The sequence below is a fragment of the Prionailurus bengalensis genome, chromosome B1, assembly GCF_016509475.1.
Source record: "Prionailurus bengalensis isolate Pbe53 chromosome B1, Fcat_Pben_1.1_paternal_pri, whole genome shotgun sequence".
In the NCBI taxonomy this organism is placed as follows: Eukaryota; Metazoa; Chordata; class Mammalia; order Carnivora; family Felidae; genus Prionailurus; species Prionailurus bengalensis.
Genome location: NC_057344.1, coordinates 140,943,423 through 140,963,581, shown reverse-complemented (window position 1 = coordinate 140,963,581; position 20,159 = coordinate 140,943,423). Strand labels below are relative to the sequence as shown.

The 20,159-nt window shown below is 36.2% G+C and overlaps 1 protein-coding gene across 1 annotated transcript in view; it reads right to left on the bottom strand.

Annotated features, from left to right (window-relative positions):
• Positions 1–8,512: 8,512 nt before the first annotated feature.
• Positions 8,513–20,159, bottom strand: part of ANTXR2 (ANTXR cell adhesion molecule 2) — a 155,896-nt gene continuing 144,249 nt past the window's right edge. The window contains exon 17 of the mRNA XM_043572387.1: positions 8,513–11,809. Within this exon, the coding sequence (XP_043428322.1) occupies positions 11,771–11,809 (39 nt within the window). The 3' untranslated portion in view covers positions 8,513–11,770. The remainder of the gene's footprint in view (positions 11,810–20,159) is intronic.

Sequence of the window (20,159 nt, the reverse complement as noted above, 5' to 3'; positions counted from 1 at the left end):
ACTATAAATCGAGTTCAGTTTTCCATGGTGAAGGGTCACTTCACCATATGATCCTTGGAAATTAAAACCAAGACTGAATTAATTATCCTTTTACTGTCTTGGGTTTTCTTTCCCTTCTTGTTCAACATTAACTGCCTCTGAAATTATGTTAAAGCAATGATCTCTATCATAATGTCCTTCAGCTGGCCCTGAAAACAATTTCCTACAGAAACCTTCATTTTCCCTAGGAATCATGTCAACCTTCTTAACCTCATCATTTTTATGGTATTTTGTTTTGTTTTGTTTACCCTTAGGGGATATTAAATTTTTATGTAGCTTAACTTATCTGTGAGTTAGACCAAAGTAATGTTTTAAAGTACGTTAAATGATTTAAAAGTATTTTGCTTCCTCAGGAAGGCTGTTAATATACACGGAAAATTGTGTGGCAGCAAAATGAGATACTCTCAGCGGTACAGAGTTTATCTAGGGTTTCCCATATAAAGCAGGCCTCATTTAGCATTAAATCTCATTTTATGTGATCAGGGTTTATTTTTAAATGGGCCACTCAGGATTCATGCTGCAAGACTTTTTTTACTGAGCATCATGGGAAGGCCATTTTTTTCCACCCGTACCCTTATACCACAATTTCACACTCAATTTGCGTAGGTTTTCACCAAATTTGCACTGTATACATAGTATGTAGCCAATACATATTTATTAAATAAAAACAATGAAAAATACATGTGGAAGTACTTTGGAAAATTATAGAAGGATATAGAAATGCAAGTTATGAGTGTTAAGTGATTTGCCTGGTTTTCTTTGAACGTGCTAAGAAATCATTATTTTCAGATGTCAAAATGCTTATGTCAATAATCCGGATATCGTTAGGATTGTGAAGCTGTACACAAAAGTTCATAGTTTGGGTCATTTATAGCATTTTCTAACACAAATATGTTTCTTAGAAGGAGCGCGTGCACGTGTGTGTGTGTATAGCTATGTAAAGTAAAAAATATGAGAGATGTAAATGCTATTCCTATCGCATGTAGGGAATCTAATAATTTCTTCCTAAGAACTCAAGGTTCCTTGGCACATGATGTAATATTTAAGGGGAAATCTGGAGAAACTGATCCCTTCTATTTCTATCATTTAGAGTTTATCAATTTGATTGCTACTTGAACAATGTTTGAAATAAATGTGAGTTTTATTGACTTTAAGATCACTCTCCTTTCTTACTATATATATGTGTATATATATGTATATATGTGTATATATATACACACACACGTATATATATGTATATATATGTACACACGTTTGTGTGTGTGTGTGTATAATATGTATATTATTCTAGGAAAACAGTTAATAGGTGGGGGCAACTTACTATATAAGATCTATATAATATTACCTTAAACCCATTCATCAGTTTTGAATGGCCAGTTCTCAACATTTTTGCACATTTTCAGAGAAGCTCATTTTTATGTTAATCTTAAGGATCATTTTATTCTGCCTTGAAAGTTTTCCTGAACTCAAGCAACTTCCTTAAGTAACACAAAAACGGAGTTAGCAGACAAGTGAAATTATCAGGCAGTGGAGCTTACACTGCAGGAATGCCTGCCATTGAAAACAGAGCACCAGGCATTTCCATTCTTAAAAACACAAACATCTCCTATCATTTTCTCAATTTATGCTCTAACCTCCTACAATGATGCTCAGCCCTTTTCTCTCTCTGTCTTCTTTTTTCTCCATCTTATTTCCCTTCTATTTCAGGGGAGGGGGGAATGCCTCCAAGATTTGTTTTATGCAGAGAAATTCAGTTTTGTTCAGCCGCCGCTGCAGAACTCGGATCGGAGATTCACGTCACGTGGGAGAACTGAACTGAAGCTTCCAAGGGACGACTTACAAGAGCCCCTCCTCTCTGAGTTAAGTTCTTAAGACAAAGGCTGTCATGCTCTTTCGTTCGTTACAAAGAGAGCAAAGGCAATTTATTATTCCAGTTACCCAAGCGCACAGGCAACTAGAGTACAAGATATTTTTAACTCCTCGTATTGCTTTGAATAATACCAACTTGAAATACAATTCCTCTATACGAATCGCTGTTCTTTGGGAAACATATGCATGAACTTACACAAAATTTTAAGGAAGAGAAGATCTTTCAGTACTTCACACACATCTCCCTGCTTCCAGTTTTGACTCCTAATACTTCCTCTCCACCCAGGAGTTAGAGTCATTTTTTCCCATGTCTAAAGCATAACGCATCACTATCCTGCTCAACTCCAATAGCTTGCTTCCTATCATGGTGAGAGTATCTGAGAGTATCGTCTTCTCTCCTCTGGGGCCTTTGGGGGCTGCTTACACGCTCTGCTTTCTGCTGCCTCATCTTCTTCTCCTGTCACAGACTCTCTCCCTCCCTCTCAACCCCCCTGCCCTTCTCCATTCAACTTCTCGTTCTTACCAAGCTCATTTCTGTCTCAGCTCCTGAGAATGTGCTCTTCCCTCTATCTGGAATTCTCACACCCTCAGAGAAACCTTCCCTGACCACCTCAACTGTAAATCCTTTTCTGCTCATTTTTTATCTCATCCTGCTTTTTTTTCTTCATAGCACACATGGCATGTATTATATATTTGTCACTTTAAGAGACCATCTCTGGAAGTCCCGTTGTTTATTTTCTAGTTCCTCACTTGAATGTAAAATCCCCAAAACCAGAGATCTTATCCCCCTGCGCTATTCTTTCCCCAAAACCCTGTTAAACAAATTAGGACATAACATTAAAATGGGAGTCTTTTGTCTAAGGTGTAGCAGAAGCCTCAAGAGTTGAGGAGTGACATCCAAATGTGCATTACACTAGATCTTCTGGGCAGGACATGCTGTGATTGTGGAACTGGTGCCACAGGTCACAGGTCGCCTAGCATTCACAGGTCACTTCTAGCTAATGTGAGGGTAAGGAATCTAAGAATGACAAGAGACACAGGGGGAGGCCAGACACAGGGATCTAGGCACAGGGGTGACAAGTCCCACAGAGATGGAGTGGGGGGGGGGGTAGGTAGTACCATGGCCAAATTATTCAAAATAGTAGTACTCTTTTTGAATCTTTAAAAGTAACAGAAAAAAAAATACAAGTGTGAAGCAAGAATGACTAGTTCTAACTTTAAACACATGGCATCTGTTTAAAACTGAGGGGTATGTTTTAATTGAGGCAGTAGAAACTAAAGGCTCCCATAATTCAAGAGGGTATAACAAGCTCAGAAATATAATATCCAGACAGTGCAGTGATGTGAGACTTTAGGAGAGATGTTGAATTATTTGTGATACACCCTTTCCCTGATAGTCTCCTCTCTCATCTATGCCTCAAAATGTCAACCTAGTAAATATTGTTTTCCTGCTTTAGACCTTCAACGCTTTAGACTTTTCAACCTGAAGAGACAGTAAAAATTGTGAACATGGCCCTACACTGTCTGATCCTTCCTAAACCACCCTGTGCCATCTTTTTCCAGTCTTCTTGGCTCTCTATGCTGTAATTCACATCTCTTGGTCCTCCCAGGTAGCTTAAATTTCTATTAATTCTAGGGCATGCTTTTTCACTGTCCACAACATTCTTCTTTCCTTCTTCCTTTCTGTCCTTATCACTTCCAAGTTCTTGCTTCTTCCAGTTTTTCACTAAAACCCTCAAGCCAGTTAAATCTTCACTATTTGCAAACACAGCACTCACACATTTAAAACACGCATCCTACTTGTTACCTATTCACTTAAGGTATTTTCTTCTCCAGTAGAATGTAAGCTCAGCTTATTTATTATATCACTTCCCTAGTGATCCACATAATGTCTGGCCCTCAGTAGGCATTCAATAGTTATTTGTTGAATTTTCTGTTGTGGAGTGTGTGTTCTGGAGTGACATTATACATGGGACCAAACGATACGATTAAGACTCCATTTTAAGGGTGCCTGGGTGGCTCAGTCGGTTAAGCATCTGACGTTTGATTTTGGCTCAGGTCGTGATCTCACTATTGTGAGATCGAGACCCGCACTGGGCTCAGCATGGAATGTGGAGCCTGCTTGGGATTCTCTCTCTGTATCCCTGCTTATCCATGTGCACACACACACTCTCTCTCTCTCAAAATAAACTTAAAAAAATATATAGGGGTGCCTGGGTGGCTCAGTCTGTTAAGCGTCTGACTTTAGCTCAGGTCATGATCTCGCCAGTTTGTGAGTTTGAGCCCCACGTCGGGCTCTGTGCTAACAGCTCAGAGCCTGGAGCCTGCTTTGGATTCTGTGTCTCCTCCTCTCTCTGCCCCTTCGATGCTCATGCTCTCTCTCCGTCTGTCAATAATAAACGTTAAAAAAATTTAAAAATAAAGAAATAAATATATAAAATATATATATGAGGTAAGATCGCAGCCAATGACCTATATAAACACAGGGTGTGTCATGTGTGAATGCCACAGGATTTGGGACAAAATGGTCAATACAAGCATTTAAGAAAGGTTTTTCAAGTTCTTTTTTACATGTGTATTTCTGATGTTAGCAACATCCACTTATTTTTGTCCTTTGTCTCTAGTGATATTTAAATACCTTCTAAATAGATTTTCAGTACCATAGCATAAAGTATTACAGGGACTAAATCTAGGTTAACTTCTGGGCTTGTGCAGATAGGCCAGGTAAATTCTCCAGAGGCAACAAAAAACTGCCCATATGCTTCTCAGCCTTGTGTGAGGTTTATCATCTGGCAAAAAAAAAATGTTCCAAGAATTTATCCCTTGGCATTTTTCCTTTTCTGAGAAGAATTTCAAGTAAAATATAAAGCAGTAGAATGGGGACAAATGGAATTCCTCCAAAAACAAAATCACTTGTGTGATGACAAGATCTAAAGAATATGGGCAGGCAAGGATTTAATGGAGACAGTTGAACTCAACTGGTATATTTTCTTAGGGTGTCAGATGCAAGGAAAATATTTAGTGAAGGTAAATCATTCTAATGTTTGTGGTAGGCTGAATAATGCCCCCACAAGATGTTTATGTCCTAAGCCCCAGAACCTGTGACTATTACCATACATGGCAAAAGAGACTCTGCTCGTGTGATTATGTTAAGGATGTTGAGGAAAGAAATCAGAAAAACAAAAGGTGACTGTAGTAGAGGTTGGAATAATACATTCTGAAGATGGAAGAAAGGGCCACAAGCCAAAGGTTACAGAGGATGACCAGGAAACTAGAAGCTGAAAATGACCAGGAAACAAACTCTCCTCTCAGAGCCTCCAGAAGGAACGAAATCTGCTGAAACCTTAACTTTTTAGCTCATGGAAACTGATTTTGGACTTCTGACCTCCAGACCTATAAGAAAATAAATCTGTGTTTTAAGCCACTAAGTTTGTGGCAATTTGTGACAGAAGCAATAGAAAAGTAACACAAGCCCTCTCTTTTCAATTTAATTGATATCAAAAACATTTTTTTCTGAGTTAGAAATTATAGACATATGCATAATGTCCTTGGGTTGAAAGTTTTGGACTGATTTTGGAAGAGTTGAGGGAAATCTTTTTTAAAGCATAGTAATCCCTCCCATTTTATACATGATTAGAAAAAATAATTTGATGTGTATACTAGGTTTACTCTACCAGTCCAATGGATTTAATAATTTTGAAACCATTTGTGTATTGGTCTTTATCATTTGAATTGAATTTTTAAAAAATCATTGATATAAACATATCATTTCAATGCTTTCTGGATGGTTGTAGGAATACAGAGATACTGAACATTAATGCCACTGTGATTTTCTTTTTAGTGGTATGCCATATTATTTTAATCACATCAGTATCCTTTAAAATGAGATAAAACACACTGAATATTTACCAATATAATTTGGTCTTTGATACCCTTTTAAAAAAATATACCAGTTAACATCCAACTTCTGCTCAGGTCATGATCTCGCTGTTCCTGCGTTTGAGCCCCGCAATGGGCTCTGTGGTGATAGTTAAGAGCCTGGAGCCTGCTTCAGATTTTGTGTCTCCCTCTCTCTCTTCCCCTTCCCCATGCACTCTCTCTCAAAAATAAACATTTAAAAAATTAACTATATACGTGTGTGTGTATATATATATATATATATATATATATATATATGTATATATATAATCTTTTAAAGCTTTCTGAAATATTCCGCTCCTTATGAAGAATCCCATGAAATTAATTATAGAACTCATGGAGCTTCTTCCATTTTTTTTTAAACATTAAGAATTTGTTGAAGATATTTTACACTTGAACATATTGTTTAAAATATAATCTTTCTCCCCATGTGACAGCCTCACACAAACAAAGTATTTAAAGAAGATGCAGGTCTGTCATTGCTCTATTTAATTAACAGAGACTTTTCGGATTATAAGATGTTAAAAAAAAGAACTCAAAAGAAGACTTTAGCGTGATAATATTAATCATCTCATTTCACATCAGAATTTCAACTGGTAATTCTATTTACAGGTGTCATCTGCTAGACCTAGTCAATCTTATTTTATATTGTGAGTTTTTCTTTCCCCAGCTACTTACACAAATCAGATGGTGACGTACACAAGCATGGCTAGAGGTTTACATTTGCTTCTAATTTAGCCTATGATGTAACAATTTCTTTTTTCTATCATCCATGATTTTGGAAGCTCTCAGTTCCTTTGGTTTGCATCTACATTGCTTAATCACCTTGCCTTTTAGTGCATAAAGGCAATGCTTATCTTTTGGATAGTATACATTCTAGAAGATGAACTCTTGAGGTTTCTAACCAAATTGAGATCTACTTAAATGTACATTTTAATAACTTTTACAATTACTTTTGGATTATCCACTGACGTTTACAATCTTGTGAATATTACTTACCTAAAACATAAATAACTTTATAGTAATTAGGAGACAACGTTAAGCATCCATTTTCTTTTAATTCTTACTTCCAAAGTTCTCTTCTACAATAAGACAATGGTAACTTTGTGGAAGTTTAGCAATTCTAAAATACTACCATATCCTGAGTAGTACTGAAATTACTCAGTAAAATGTCTTCCACTGAATACTTCTCATGGGGGATATAAGCACAGTTATTGTCAATGAAGATTGTTTTCCAATTTCGACTAAGGAGAGAAAAGTTTCATTTTTCTTAACTTCACTTAAAGAATAATTTAACTTTCTGCAGAGTACACAGTACCTCCTCATTAAAATTAGTAACATAAATATATTGTAACAATTTCTGTACATCTTTATACATGCCTTTGAGACACCTGCTATGACTGTAAAGTCAGAGTGAAATACACAAGATATGTTTCCCACTATCTTACTCATCATTTCAGAGGTTTCATCACACATAAATTTTATTATCAGTTGCCTCTTTGACAAATTCTAGTTGTAAGAAATTAACTGAGAAATTGCTCTATTATGGCTAATTATAAAATTATGTAGTATGGTTCAATGTCTTTTTGGTAACTAAATGGCAGTTTACAGAGATAATACTGCTGTGCTCTCCAAATGAGGAAAGTCATTACAAATATGAAATATATAAGTACTAAAACCTCCAATATGACTGTATTCACAGAAATGTTGTCAGAGCTGGAAGGAACTTGAGACATCTCCAGTGCACCTCTAGTCTATGGTTGAGAAGCTGATCAGTTCAGTTTCAGCAAGCTAGTTGTAGCTCACTCTAGGAGCTGGGGCATCCATCCCCTGATTCCTAACAGAAGATGATGTGTACCACATCACACTGACTTCCTCTCTCTCTTTCTTACACACACATATACACACACACACACACACACACTACCTTAATATAGTTCTCGTAAAGTAATCTGAACAAGCACATTTTAATATAAATTTGCATGTTCTACTGTGTACTTTTTTATCAGCATTTTCTTTTGGCAGAAGAGCACCGAAATAAAGTACACTTTAAAAAAATAGCACAGGGCTTGCTGCATTATGAGTTTTCAAAAAAATTTTTTTTCCTTTGACCAATTTGACTGAATTAGATCCTAGTAAGTGTAGGAATATACCAAAATTAAACCTCGAGACTAGAACACATGGCTGTACTCACTTCATTATCTACAGACAACATTCTCCAGCCTCACCTGCCCGTTTCTTTCTTTAAATATACGGCAGGTGTACCAGTTATTCTGATTCTACATTATACAGTTCCTTTCATATTAAAATAAAGAATGGATATATTTATTTCCTGAATTACATACCCACCAAAAACTTTTTTGGTAATAAAACACTTATAAACTTCCTAAAGTAATGTGATGCTAATCTGCCACTTAGTAGAAGCTAACCACGGGTTTTGCCATGGAGGAGGAGGTTACAGTGCTTTACAATACTGGTAATTGTGGCCTGATTATATTTTGCTCTCTTAAAATTCAAAAATAATATATGTGAAGTGATCAATCAAAAATGTTTTAGATGCCTTTTGGCCACAATACAGACAGTGTATTAATTTTAAACATAAACCAATAAATTGCCTCTGAGCAGTAAACAGTGGTCAGTGATACACAGATATTAAAGTTACTAACTTCACAGAGACACCCAGATCTTATATCCAGTAAAGATTTATTAGAAAAACAGATATTGAATAATTTATGATGTTAAATGGTTCAAATAAAGTTCAGGTAGAATATAAGCAAATCATCTCTCAAACAATCTGAAATACAGGAGGTTTAAGCCTTCTCTATTTTTGTCAAAATAAGAATTATCTGTAGATGGCAGGTACTGCGCCCTACTTAATGGAGGGTCTCAAATTTGACTCTGCATCTCATTGGGAAGGAAATATAAATTTTTAAAATAGAATTAACTTGGGGAAAGGCATCAGTGCTGTAACTCTTAGCACCAAATGTTTTTTCTTGGAGCACCAAATGCTTTAAGGAAAACATTCCAAGTATCAAAGTTTTCAGATAGATAAATATTTATGGATCAAATCCATAAAGAACAGACATTGTTATGAAATATATATAGATGCCTTCAAAACTTTCTTTCCAGGCAGAGTAGACACATAAGTTAGGAGTCATTTCCCACTTAATTGTCGTTGCAACCTTATGCAACACAAATGGATTACGGATAAAGACTTATTCGTTTAGACACAGAAAGTAGATCTTGACTGACATTATGTCCAGAAAATTAAACAGGACCGATTCCTCTCTACAAAATATTTAAAAAAACGTTATTAAACTTATAGAAATGGCTTTATTCTAACCTTTTATTTTCCTGACTGAAAGGTATAGAGGTTTTGATTTAGTTCTTTGGTGAGAAAAGAGTACTCTTTCAAATCAAATTCTTCTATTTGCTAGATAGCAAAATGAGAGAAAATGGCATAGATCTGGTTCATATCTTTAAGTGCAGTGAAAATCCATCTGTCTTTGAACTTTATGAATTGTACTCTTTTAGTCTACACACACAGGCCGTTGCCTCTCCCTCTTCACGGAGAGCTCTTCATAGTGGTATTAGAACTGGAACCCCATTTACATGCCAATCTACAGAAAGCTATTTTTCCCTTTAAGGGCAGAGGTCTACTCCCATTGCTCATGTAGCAAAACACTAACTCAATACAAATGCCATACGATAGTAGACAAATTCCAAGTTAACTACTGAAGAAACAGCCTTGGCTTCTGTACTATCTTTGGTGCTCTTAAATACCATTTGTGGATGTGCATGGATCAGAAACGAAGTGCCAATTTGAGAAAACAGCAGTAAATGCCATCCCAGATATAAAAATGTAGAACAAAGGTCTACAAGAACTCATGGGGTGTATATCAGGCTTCTAAGTCACACTTGCACACATGGATAATTACTGGCAATAGTATCATTTGTGAACATAAGCGACATTTTGGAACTGAATAGAATTCTGTCCTGAAACTAACCAGGACAATTATATATTCAACCAAACAAAACTTGAGTTTATGTGGGCTTAAAGAAAATGGTAGCAGAGGCACAGGTAAAATTTTATTTATGAATATGTAGACACATGACTTTGGATCCAGCCAGCCAGTGACATAAATAAACTTGAGCAAAAAGATTCAAGCTAGAGGATATGCATGTATACTTATATTTGTGTGTGCTTGAGTAAGGCTTCTCGGAGCAGTGCCACAGATCTGGACACCAACCAACAGAATCACTCCCGTCCTTTGAAATTTCCATTAAGAGCACAATGGGGGTAATTATACTGGGATGCTCCAAATCGCTCTTTCCATCTTGTGCACACACATGCCCGCCAAACATGAAATGCTCGCCTTCTCCCTTCCAATGTGATGGTTGTTGAACTTATTTTTAGTGTCATTTGATAAGCCTTTGTGCTCACAGAGAGACATCCCACTGACCCAGCCACTGGTCATTGTCTATACCAGTTCACATCAAAGCAGGCGCGCTTTGTCAGGTTTCGAGTCGAATATCCATTTCGCATCTGAAGTACAGTATCGAAAGTGACTAGATCATTTGAGCTTTTTTCTTCAGCTGCTGCCTTCTTCCTCCCCCACAGTGTTTCCACTCACGCTAACATAATTTGGCATCGTCGACGTGACACGATGGTGGTTTTTCTAAAAAATTATAATACATACATTTCGGTGTTTTGTGGTGGCCGATCCTCCTGAAAATTTAATTTATAAATTGATGAGAGGAGGTCTTTTTTCCTCTACTGAATCATAACCAAGGTGGAGTGCCCCTCAAAATCCAAGTAATGCGCATACAGTAATAGGTCATTCAATGTCAAAAGGCATAAAAAAGATGAGCAAAATCTTCACAGGCTGCTGCTTGCTGTTGCCTTTAATTATATTAATTAAACTTTGAAATTTTCATGCAAAGAGAGTTGCTGGCTTGTGACGCTGAAGAGCCCTTGGAGACTTGGAGGAAGGAAAAACCCTGAGCGGAAGCTTTGTGGTTACTGCTTCCTTTAAATTAAAAGCAAAACAAACTCCTGGTATGTTTACAGATATTAATGCTTTATGCACTACTAAACCCTAAACATAGAGAGAGGGGTAAATCTACCGATCCCAGAGACAAGTTCTCAAAGCCCAAGTCCCTCAAACTCCATTCAAGATCTTTGCTTAGAGGCTGTCTTCCTGTGGAATAACGCTCTATTAATTTTCTTCTTTTCCCGGGTGCATAATGAAAGAAAGGTGTCTTCAAAAACGAAAGGGCAAAATCTTGCTTGCTACCAACACCTTGAGGCATCCTGTCTACATTTTGTCATGCGTGTGCACTTTTCAGTGTTAGAATGACAAGATTTTCCAGTCAGAAGCTTCCCGTAAGGCACATTGTGATAGGGGACTTGGGAGGATTTTGTGATCTGACATAGCTATAAGGCAATGGACTCCTTTATTTGCTTGGCCTGGTGGGATATTCCATACTCTGCCTGTGGCTAACAATCTTGCGCTGTGAAAACACAAGTGCCATGTTTCCATATAAAACACTCCTCTCTCCGTTACAGATCCATCATGGCCAGTTGTTCTGTGGTCCCTGTTTTGATATCATCTTCATGCTGTCGTTTTTGCTTTTTCCTCTTCTACACTTTCAAATGCACTTTCTTGTATAAACCATAGCGTGTAGATTAACATTAGTCTTTATTTTCAATGTCATGAATCATGAGTTACTCCTGGGTTCCATCAACTCTCGTGTAGATGGCAGAACAAGTATTTAAAAATGTTTGGTGCAAGCAAAGCAGAAGGCAGAGAAAACATTTCCTGACTGAGAGGAATAAAGCTGTTCTTCCAAAAACTTCTGAAATGCATATTTTTTTCATTTGGTTGGAAATCAGCAGTGTGAAGATGTATCTTCATACCTTCTTGGTCTTCCTGTTTTCCTTTTACTGAGATGGAACTCGAGAGAAGTTTATGCACCGGCCCTAGAAAAGAAAAAAAAAAACCACTATTGAAATATTAAAGCAATTATAAAAAGGCATAAGAATACCTAGTTTTCCTACCATGACATAATAGACAATTACCCAAGAACACGTCAATGTTAAGATGAACCGTTAAGTCATGTTTTTTTTCCCTTGGGTCAAAGCATGGTGGTGGTTCATTCAGATCTTTTCTGGAGCAAGTTCACCTACACAACCGTATGGTAAAACTAGAGTGGAAAGAACTCTATGTAAAACAGAACTATGTTATTGCTATTTAAAGTATAGCATTACTATCTTAGCAATAAAAATATCAAAGCCAAACCCTATGTTTCTTTCTATAATGGATTTAAATGAAAGTATTTCTTTATGCAATCTGGTGCTTTTAAAACTGATATAAAAATGGTGCTTCTAAAATGTATATATGAAGAATGCACTTGAGAAGTAGTAAGAGACGGAGGATAAGGAGTCAGGGAGAAAGGGAAGAGATGGCATCTCTTTCTGTTTGCATTTTAATAAAAGGCTTTTGCCAAAGACAGTAGAAAACTCGTCCTCTGCTGTTGACCACTTCTCTGTGTGCAACTACACACCATCATTATGTGTTCTTAACAAAGGGTGACTATTTGCATTCTACATTTTCTTTGCTTTTTTTTTTTTTTGAGAAACCACCTGTGTGCACGTGCGCAAGCCAGGGAGGGGCAGAAGGAGAGGAGGAGACAGCATCTCATGCAGGCTCCATGCCCGGTGCAGAGCCCAACTTAGGGCTCGATCTCATGAGAATGAGAGCATGACTGAGCAGAAATCAAGAGTCAGACACTCAACTGCCTGAGCCACCCAGGCACCACTACTTTCCACATTTCAGAGACTGTCATCCCAATTTCTTAGCATTTCAAGGAAGGTTATGGAGACACATTGTTTCCTATGTAATTGTAAATAATCCAAGAATTATTTGAAAACAAAGTTTTAAATTATTGATAAAGGATCTCCTCTTTCGGTCTCCTGGGTACAGCCATGGTGATACTCTGTACGACATAAACCACATCCAGATTTCTCAATAGGCCAAAAGCTAAGCATACTGCTTTTTTCTAGTTTTGGGTAAAGATTATCATCTTACTGAGATTTTCCTATTTGTCATGATATCTGCTCTTTAACTTCAGATTTTAGAACTTTTCTTTACCTCTCTCTAAATGTAAATAATAAGTTTGTTTTAAATATCCAATATATGGTAAGATTCAAAAGAAACAACAAATATTGTTGGAGAAGACAGCTTAGAACATAAAAAAAAGATTTTGGTCCATTTTCCTCTCAAAAATGTTTGCTCAATAAATTTAGAAATTTCAGAAATTAATGAAAAAAGAGAAAGCATAAAAGCAAACTTGTTTCCATCAGCTTTTGCCTAAAAGGCAGACATTCATCAAAAATTATACATCTTCTAAACAATTTTGGAGGCAACATTATTACAACTGTCAATTTTATTACCTACTTTGTACCTAGTGTCTACAAATAATAGCTGTGCAAATGAGAGTGGGAGAAAAGCAGAGAGAAGACCCTCTTAGAATGAGGTCAAAATTCCTTGGTCATAGGTCATGGACACAGACTGTATTTTTGTACTGTCTAGAACCTTCAAACAAGAACTTTAGGATGAATATTAAGTGAAAAGATGCTCTTCTCCAGATTAACTAAGTATGACACCAAAAGCCATGGAAACATTAAAAACATTATTTTCATTACACATCACTTTTCTAAACATTTTTTAAGGGGGAGAGGTAGAAAAAAATAACATGATTAATAAATGTTTGAGCAAAGCAATAAAACAGTGCTTCTAAGCCATGACAGTGTAACTTCATGTGCAATAAGATATAGTTCTGAACTATGCATATTAAAACAGTGATGGACTGTTTTTTTTTAATAAAAATATTATCTTCTGGAGCCTTTTGGATTGTATGTCCTGTACAATGTCACTGCAGTATCTAACATAGATCCAACTTGTAATAAATATTCACTTAGAAACAAATGAATGGATGGGTGACAAACATAAAAATGAATGAATACATAATAACCAGACCTCAAAAATAGGAATACAGAAGAAACATAAATTTGAAAGAGAAAAAGGATTAAATAAGATTTATTTAATAATTTAATTTAATATTAATTTAATATTAATTTAATTAAATTATTAATTTAATATTAATATTAATTTAATAAATAAATAAGATTCAAGGAGAAAAATACAGCAGTGGAAAAGGTGAGAAGAAAATATAGAGATACTGGAAGAGATTAGCCCTAAAAAGGGAAAAATAAAAACTATAACCAAGAAAAAAAAACTATTGGCCAGAAAGGAATTTTTATTCAGTATTCCATCAGGGATCTTACTCCTAGGGGAATCTGTTGACTACTCACTCTGGGAGTCACCTCCAGCTACCAACTATGCCAAAGTTTTCAATGTTCCTATAGATCACCTTGTTTACTCATCTCTGGGTTGTATTTACAGTTAACATCCTGTTTGAATCCATCTGAATGCAATTCTACTCAAGAGTGCATGGTTTGGGGCGCCTGGGTGACTCAGTCGGTTAAACGTCTGACTTCGGCTCAGGTCATGATCTCGCAGTCCGTGAGTTCGAGCTCCGCATCAGGCTCTGTGCTGACAGCTCAGAGCCTGGAGCCTGCTTCAGATTCTGTGTCTCCCTCTCTCTCTGACCCTTCCCTGTTCATGCTCGGTCTCTCTCTGTCTCAAAAATAAATAAACGTTAAAAAAAATTAAAAAAAAGAGTGCATGGTGATGATGCAAGCCAATGATGAATACATCTTACAACCACTAGTCAGCATTTCATTTTTATGATACACATTTCTAAGAGTTTCCATGAAATGCCTGTCCAACCACTTACACACAGCCTATCTGAAGTTCTATGCATGCTGGGATTGATTATATTTAAATAATAATACAGGAAAGCTATTCAATTTTCATACCACATCGATCTTTCTAACCATATGCCTGGTATCTAGAGGTACGTATTTCTCTATTCAATGAACAACGTAGAATATTTTACCTCTGGCACTAATGGCAATAACTTTGGAATCCTGTCTCTCCAGATCAGTTGGCAAAATTATCTCCACCTGGGAGGGAACTTCTAAGTGAAATGCCAGCCATGTATTTCTCTGTCAGGTTTTATACTGTAGTCCATTGTAGGTGCCTCAGGGGTACCATGGCTGGCACGGTGCACAAGAAGGGAATGAGGTGGCACACTGCAAGCCCCTCAATCCTCATTTGGCTCAAGGAAGTCCATCTCACCTACCTTTAAAATTGCAATTCACTACAAGATTTTGTTTCTATTTGTATTAAAATGAATTTTGATAACTATTATTCAAGATATTCATGCTTATGTTAAGGCAGGTCACCAATAAGCTACTTATATATCTGGACTTTGGTTTCTTTATTCTTCTTTAGACATGCCTTCCTAGATCTACGACACCATTACAACATTATTCCCTTGGCTTTTGGTCATAGGAACAGCCCAGATGACTTCTGGTCATATAAAGAGAATTTTAAATTTTGGAAAATTGCTATTGAGAACACAGATATTAAGAGATCAATTCTTGAAATTAAGAGCTAACTAGGATAAAGCTTGTCACTTCTGGTAAGTTTATGTGCTACCCTTACATAATGGCAACTATATAACTCAGCCTTTCTGTTTGTAATTTGGCTTTCAAAAAATGCAGGCACATGATGTTCTAGAAGCTATGACTGCCCTTAGCGTTCATTTTCTAGTGTGACTATATAGTGTGACTTTCTAGTGTCCATACAGTGTGACTTTGGCCCATAATTATTTTATTTTTATTCTGTAGTTTGATGGTATGTTTTTTTCTTATGATTTCTTTAGAAGTAGACCAGGTATAAGTAAATTTTAACTAATATGTATTTCTTTCTTAATTCTCAACTTTCATACACATAAAGATTCCACATTCAGGTAAACCTTCCAAACCCTCCAACAAATGAATTGCCTCAACCTCTATCTTTTTTTTTTTTAATTAATTAATTAATTTATTTATTTATTTTTGGGACAGAGAGAGACAGAGCATGAACGGGGAGGGGCAGAGAGAGAGGGAGACACAGAATCGGAAACAGGCTCCAGGCTCTGAGCCATCAGCCCAGAGCCCGACGCGGGGCTCGAACTCACGGACCACGAGATCGTGACCTGGCTGAAGTCGGACGCTTAACCGACTGCGCCACCCAGGCGCCCCATCTCAACCTCTATCTTATACCAAAAGACAATATCATGTTTACTTCCCTTCTTTGTTGCTTTTTCTTATTCTGGTGGGACCTAATGAAGTATTCTGCAGACAGTTGATGTCAAACGATTATTAATTTGAACTTAATCTTAGTTAACTTAGATAATTAATATGAACTTGAAGTTTACACTTGTAATCATATTAAAACTATACTATTCTTCATAAAATCCCAAAAGTTCTACAAGAATAAATATCCTAGGTCTAAAGATTGAAAGCTTAACTTTGTTTTCTTTGGCTTCTAAAAAAATAAGCACAGTATGATTCTTTATAAACTTAATATACATTAACATCTCAACTCATCTATTAGAATAGAACTCTATGCAGAAGATTTACTGCATTATCCACTTTCCCTCCACCTGAGAAGGAACAGAATGTACCAAGGATAAATCACAAATAAAACTCTGGTCACAAAGTCTAAATTCACAATTAGAATCTGTCAGCTTTAACATCACTTAAGTGATTTTCAGGCATTTAACAAGTATCTATTAGAGTAAGAATTTCATTGACATTTCTCCAGAAATCCTTGTTGGAAATATCTTCTTTTGGGTCTCTTAATAAGTGGGAAAGGGAAATTGATGCCCCCAAAAAAAGTATCTGGTGTTGTTACTGCTCTACAGTTAAGTAAACCAAGAGATGAAAACAAGATAATAGTCGAAACTGACATATTTGCTGGTGGTTAAGTATGTAGACCCTAACTCTTTTGCAATATTTGAAAACTGATTTCACCTATTCATTTTCACTGTAGGCAGTAAGAGTAGCGTTAGCCAGAGCAAGTGCCATGTTTCCCATCTTTTTCAGCATTAAAATTCTGCTGGCATTAATGCTAGTGAACTCCTTTACTAGCTATCTGCACAGGATATATTTCACTGCTATAACTGTTATAGTATTATGCTCACCTCATAAATATCCATTGACAAGCTGAAGCATACAACTGCACTTTAGTTTAGACTTTTCAAACACAGATAGCGGATTTATTTATATCTCCACTTCTAAATGTACTAAACCTTCGTGCTTTGTGCAACAGTAAACAGTGATTCAAATTTAAAATTGTATACAAAGCGTGGATACATATAGAAATAGACACAAAACAATTCAAGAGGTCCAGAAAATCATGATTATCAGGAAAGAATGTCGACTTGAGGACACAATAGGCTCTCTGGGCAGAGATTTTCTGAAGCAACTGAAAGTACAAGACTGAAGAGAGGGCACATACTATCATCTTTCTCCTATATATGCAACAGAGATCTATCTATGTATGAGATATATATCAAGAGAGCAATTCATATATATAAACACATAAAATTTTACATCATATATATATATATATATATATATATATATATATATGAGAGAGAATCCTTACTATCCTCTGCTCAAACCAAAAGTGCAAGATTTTGAGCTGAAATATAAATTACACATACTGTCTTGTAATGGAAGTTCAACCTATAAAAGTCCCATTTATGGTTAGAGACCACACACCATATGGATATTCAGTAGATGTCATGGAGTGAAGTGCTGAGTTTGCTTGACAAATTTACTTTCAAATGCTTTTTTCCCCTTTTCTTTCTATTATGGCACCTGCAAAATTTTAGTGACTCTATACGCACTGCTAACATTTACTTTGCAAATATTCAGGTCTCTTAATTTTTCTTTATACACACACACACACACACACACACACACACACACACACGTACACACACACACACATACATATGTAAAACTTTGATGGTTTTCCAAAAACACTGTTGGCAATACGTTCTTGGGCCTCATGATACATTGTAATGGGAAGAAGATGCCCAGTAGAATTATTTATGTAAAATCAGAATTCCATACGTTGTTTTAGTTGGATACATTGTAAGTAGTGTAGGAATAATTTTCTTCTTTCTAATCTCAATTAGAGTACTATTTGTATCTTAGGTCTTAAACCAATAGTAAAAAAAGAACTACTTAAAAATATAACTTAAAGCTATAGAAAAACAGAATATAAGTTCTGTACATGCACAGTGTAACATTATGGGTATGTAACAAAACTGAAAAATACCCAAATACCCATCAGTAAGAGACAAGATGAATAAACTATAAGATACAGATAGGTAATAGAATATTATAAATCATATACAGCTGTTAAAAAGAATGGAGGAAATGTCTTTATACTACTATAGAATAATGGCCAGGGTCTATTAATGGAAAAAAAGCAAGCTGCATATAGTATATACATTATGCTATATTTTATGTTACAAAGAAGAAAAATACACTAGAATTGCTACATACTTATATTTTCAAATGGAAATTAAAAGCCTATATTTGCTTTGAAAATAAAAGCAGTTACTGATAGGTGGAAGAGGGGACTCATGTTGGGACCAGGATGAGGGTGTAAAGGAGATCTTTGAACAGATCTTGTTATATACTATCAAATGCAATCATAAATACATACATTTGCAAAAACATTCAATAGAAAAGAAATCCCTACAAACTAAAATAGGCTTTACTAAGTGCAAGTCAGAACTCTGCCAAAAACTGAGGACATGGCAGAAAAGCTAAGGGAAATTCCTCCATAGTACAATAAGTTTTCCCTGAGAACAAGAATATAGTCAAGTAAAAGATGGGAGAAAGGCAGGAAGGAATAGGAATCTTTCCCTCTCCAAAGGGACCTTCCTCCAGGGAAGGAAGCAGCTCACTGAAGGTTTGTGGAATGGCAAGAGTGATGAGAAAAATAACCCTGAGGCACCTGGGCCTTAGCAGCCAACTGAAAGCTTGAGAGCAGGAGAACTGAGAAAAATCCCTTCAAGATTCATGAGGCTGAGAGTGCAAATCACTGGTCAGTTAAAGGCTACAAGCAGGAATCAATATGGAAGCTGGTCTCTCAAGATACAGAAAGTTGCAGAGGATGTGAGTGAGGGGATATGATACTGGCAGCTGGAGAGCAAAGAAAACTCTCCTGCTACCCACAGAGCTCACAGGTGGGCTGTAAAGCAGAGAGAGAGAGAGAGAGACAAAGAGAGAGAGAGAGAGAGAGAGAGAGACAAAGAGAGAGAGAGAGAGTGCGCTCTGATGAAAAGAAATCCCTGATCCTGCCCTCAAAATGTTTTAAGCCAATAGGGAAATAAAAATAACTTAAATTGCAACAAATTGTGACCCAGCTCAGCTACAGATTAGCAACATGACAGAGGAAGTGATAGCTATGTTTCTAGAGGTAAATATTATCCAGTGTCTATTTTTACGTACAGTGCCCAGCATAAATAAGAAATTATAGTATACACAAAGAAGTAGGAAAACATGACCCATAATTACTGGAAAACACAGTCAATATAGAGAAATATGCAGCCAAAAGATACAAACTTTAAAATAACTATGATAAAAATATTAAAATTTCTAGTGAGAAAGATAGGTAGCATGCATAAAAATGTGGTGAGTTTCAGCAGAAACTATAAATAAGAATGAAATGGAAAAGCTAGAGAGAAAACTGTAATATCAGAATAATGCTTTTGATTTGTGTAAAATAGACAACACAGCAGAAGAAAAGCTTACTGAACTTGAAGGTAGGGGAATAGAAATTGTTCCCACTGAAAAACAAAGAAAAAAAATAACTAAAGAGAATCTGAGATTTGTGGGGACACATCTAATGGATTAATGAGTAATTGGTGTCCCAGAAGTAGAGGAGAAATAATGGACAAGAAAAACTTGAAAAAATAATGGCTGAGAACATCCTGGAATTCATGAAAGGCATAAACCTACAGATCAAAGAAACTTAGTGACACTCAAGGAGGATTAAAACACAGAAAAATATATCAGGGAACAAATAGTAAAAGTCCTGAAAACCAAAGAATATCATAAAAACATACTTCTCTGTACCTCATCACCCTTCCTAGACATTACATACAAAGAAAACACAAGCAGGACAGCCAACTTTCTATCAGCAACAGTGGAGGACACAAGACAATGGAATTCCCCAAAATATGCTAAATGGTGTTAAGGGAAGGTAAATCAACCTATATTTCCATATCCAGAGAAAATACCCTTCAAAAATGTAGGCAAAATAAAAATATTTTAAGATAAGCAAAACCTG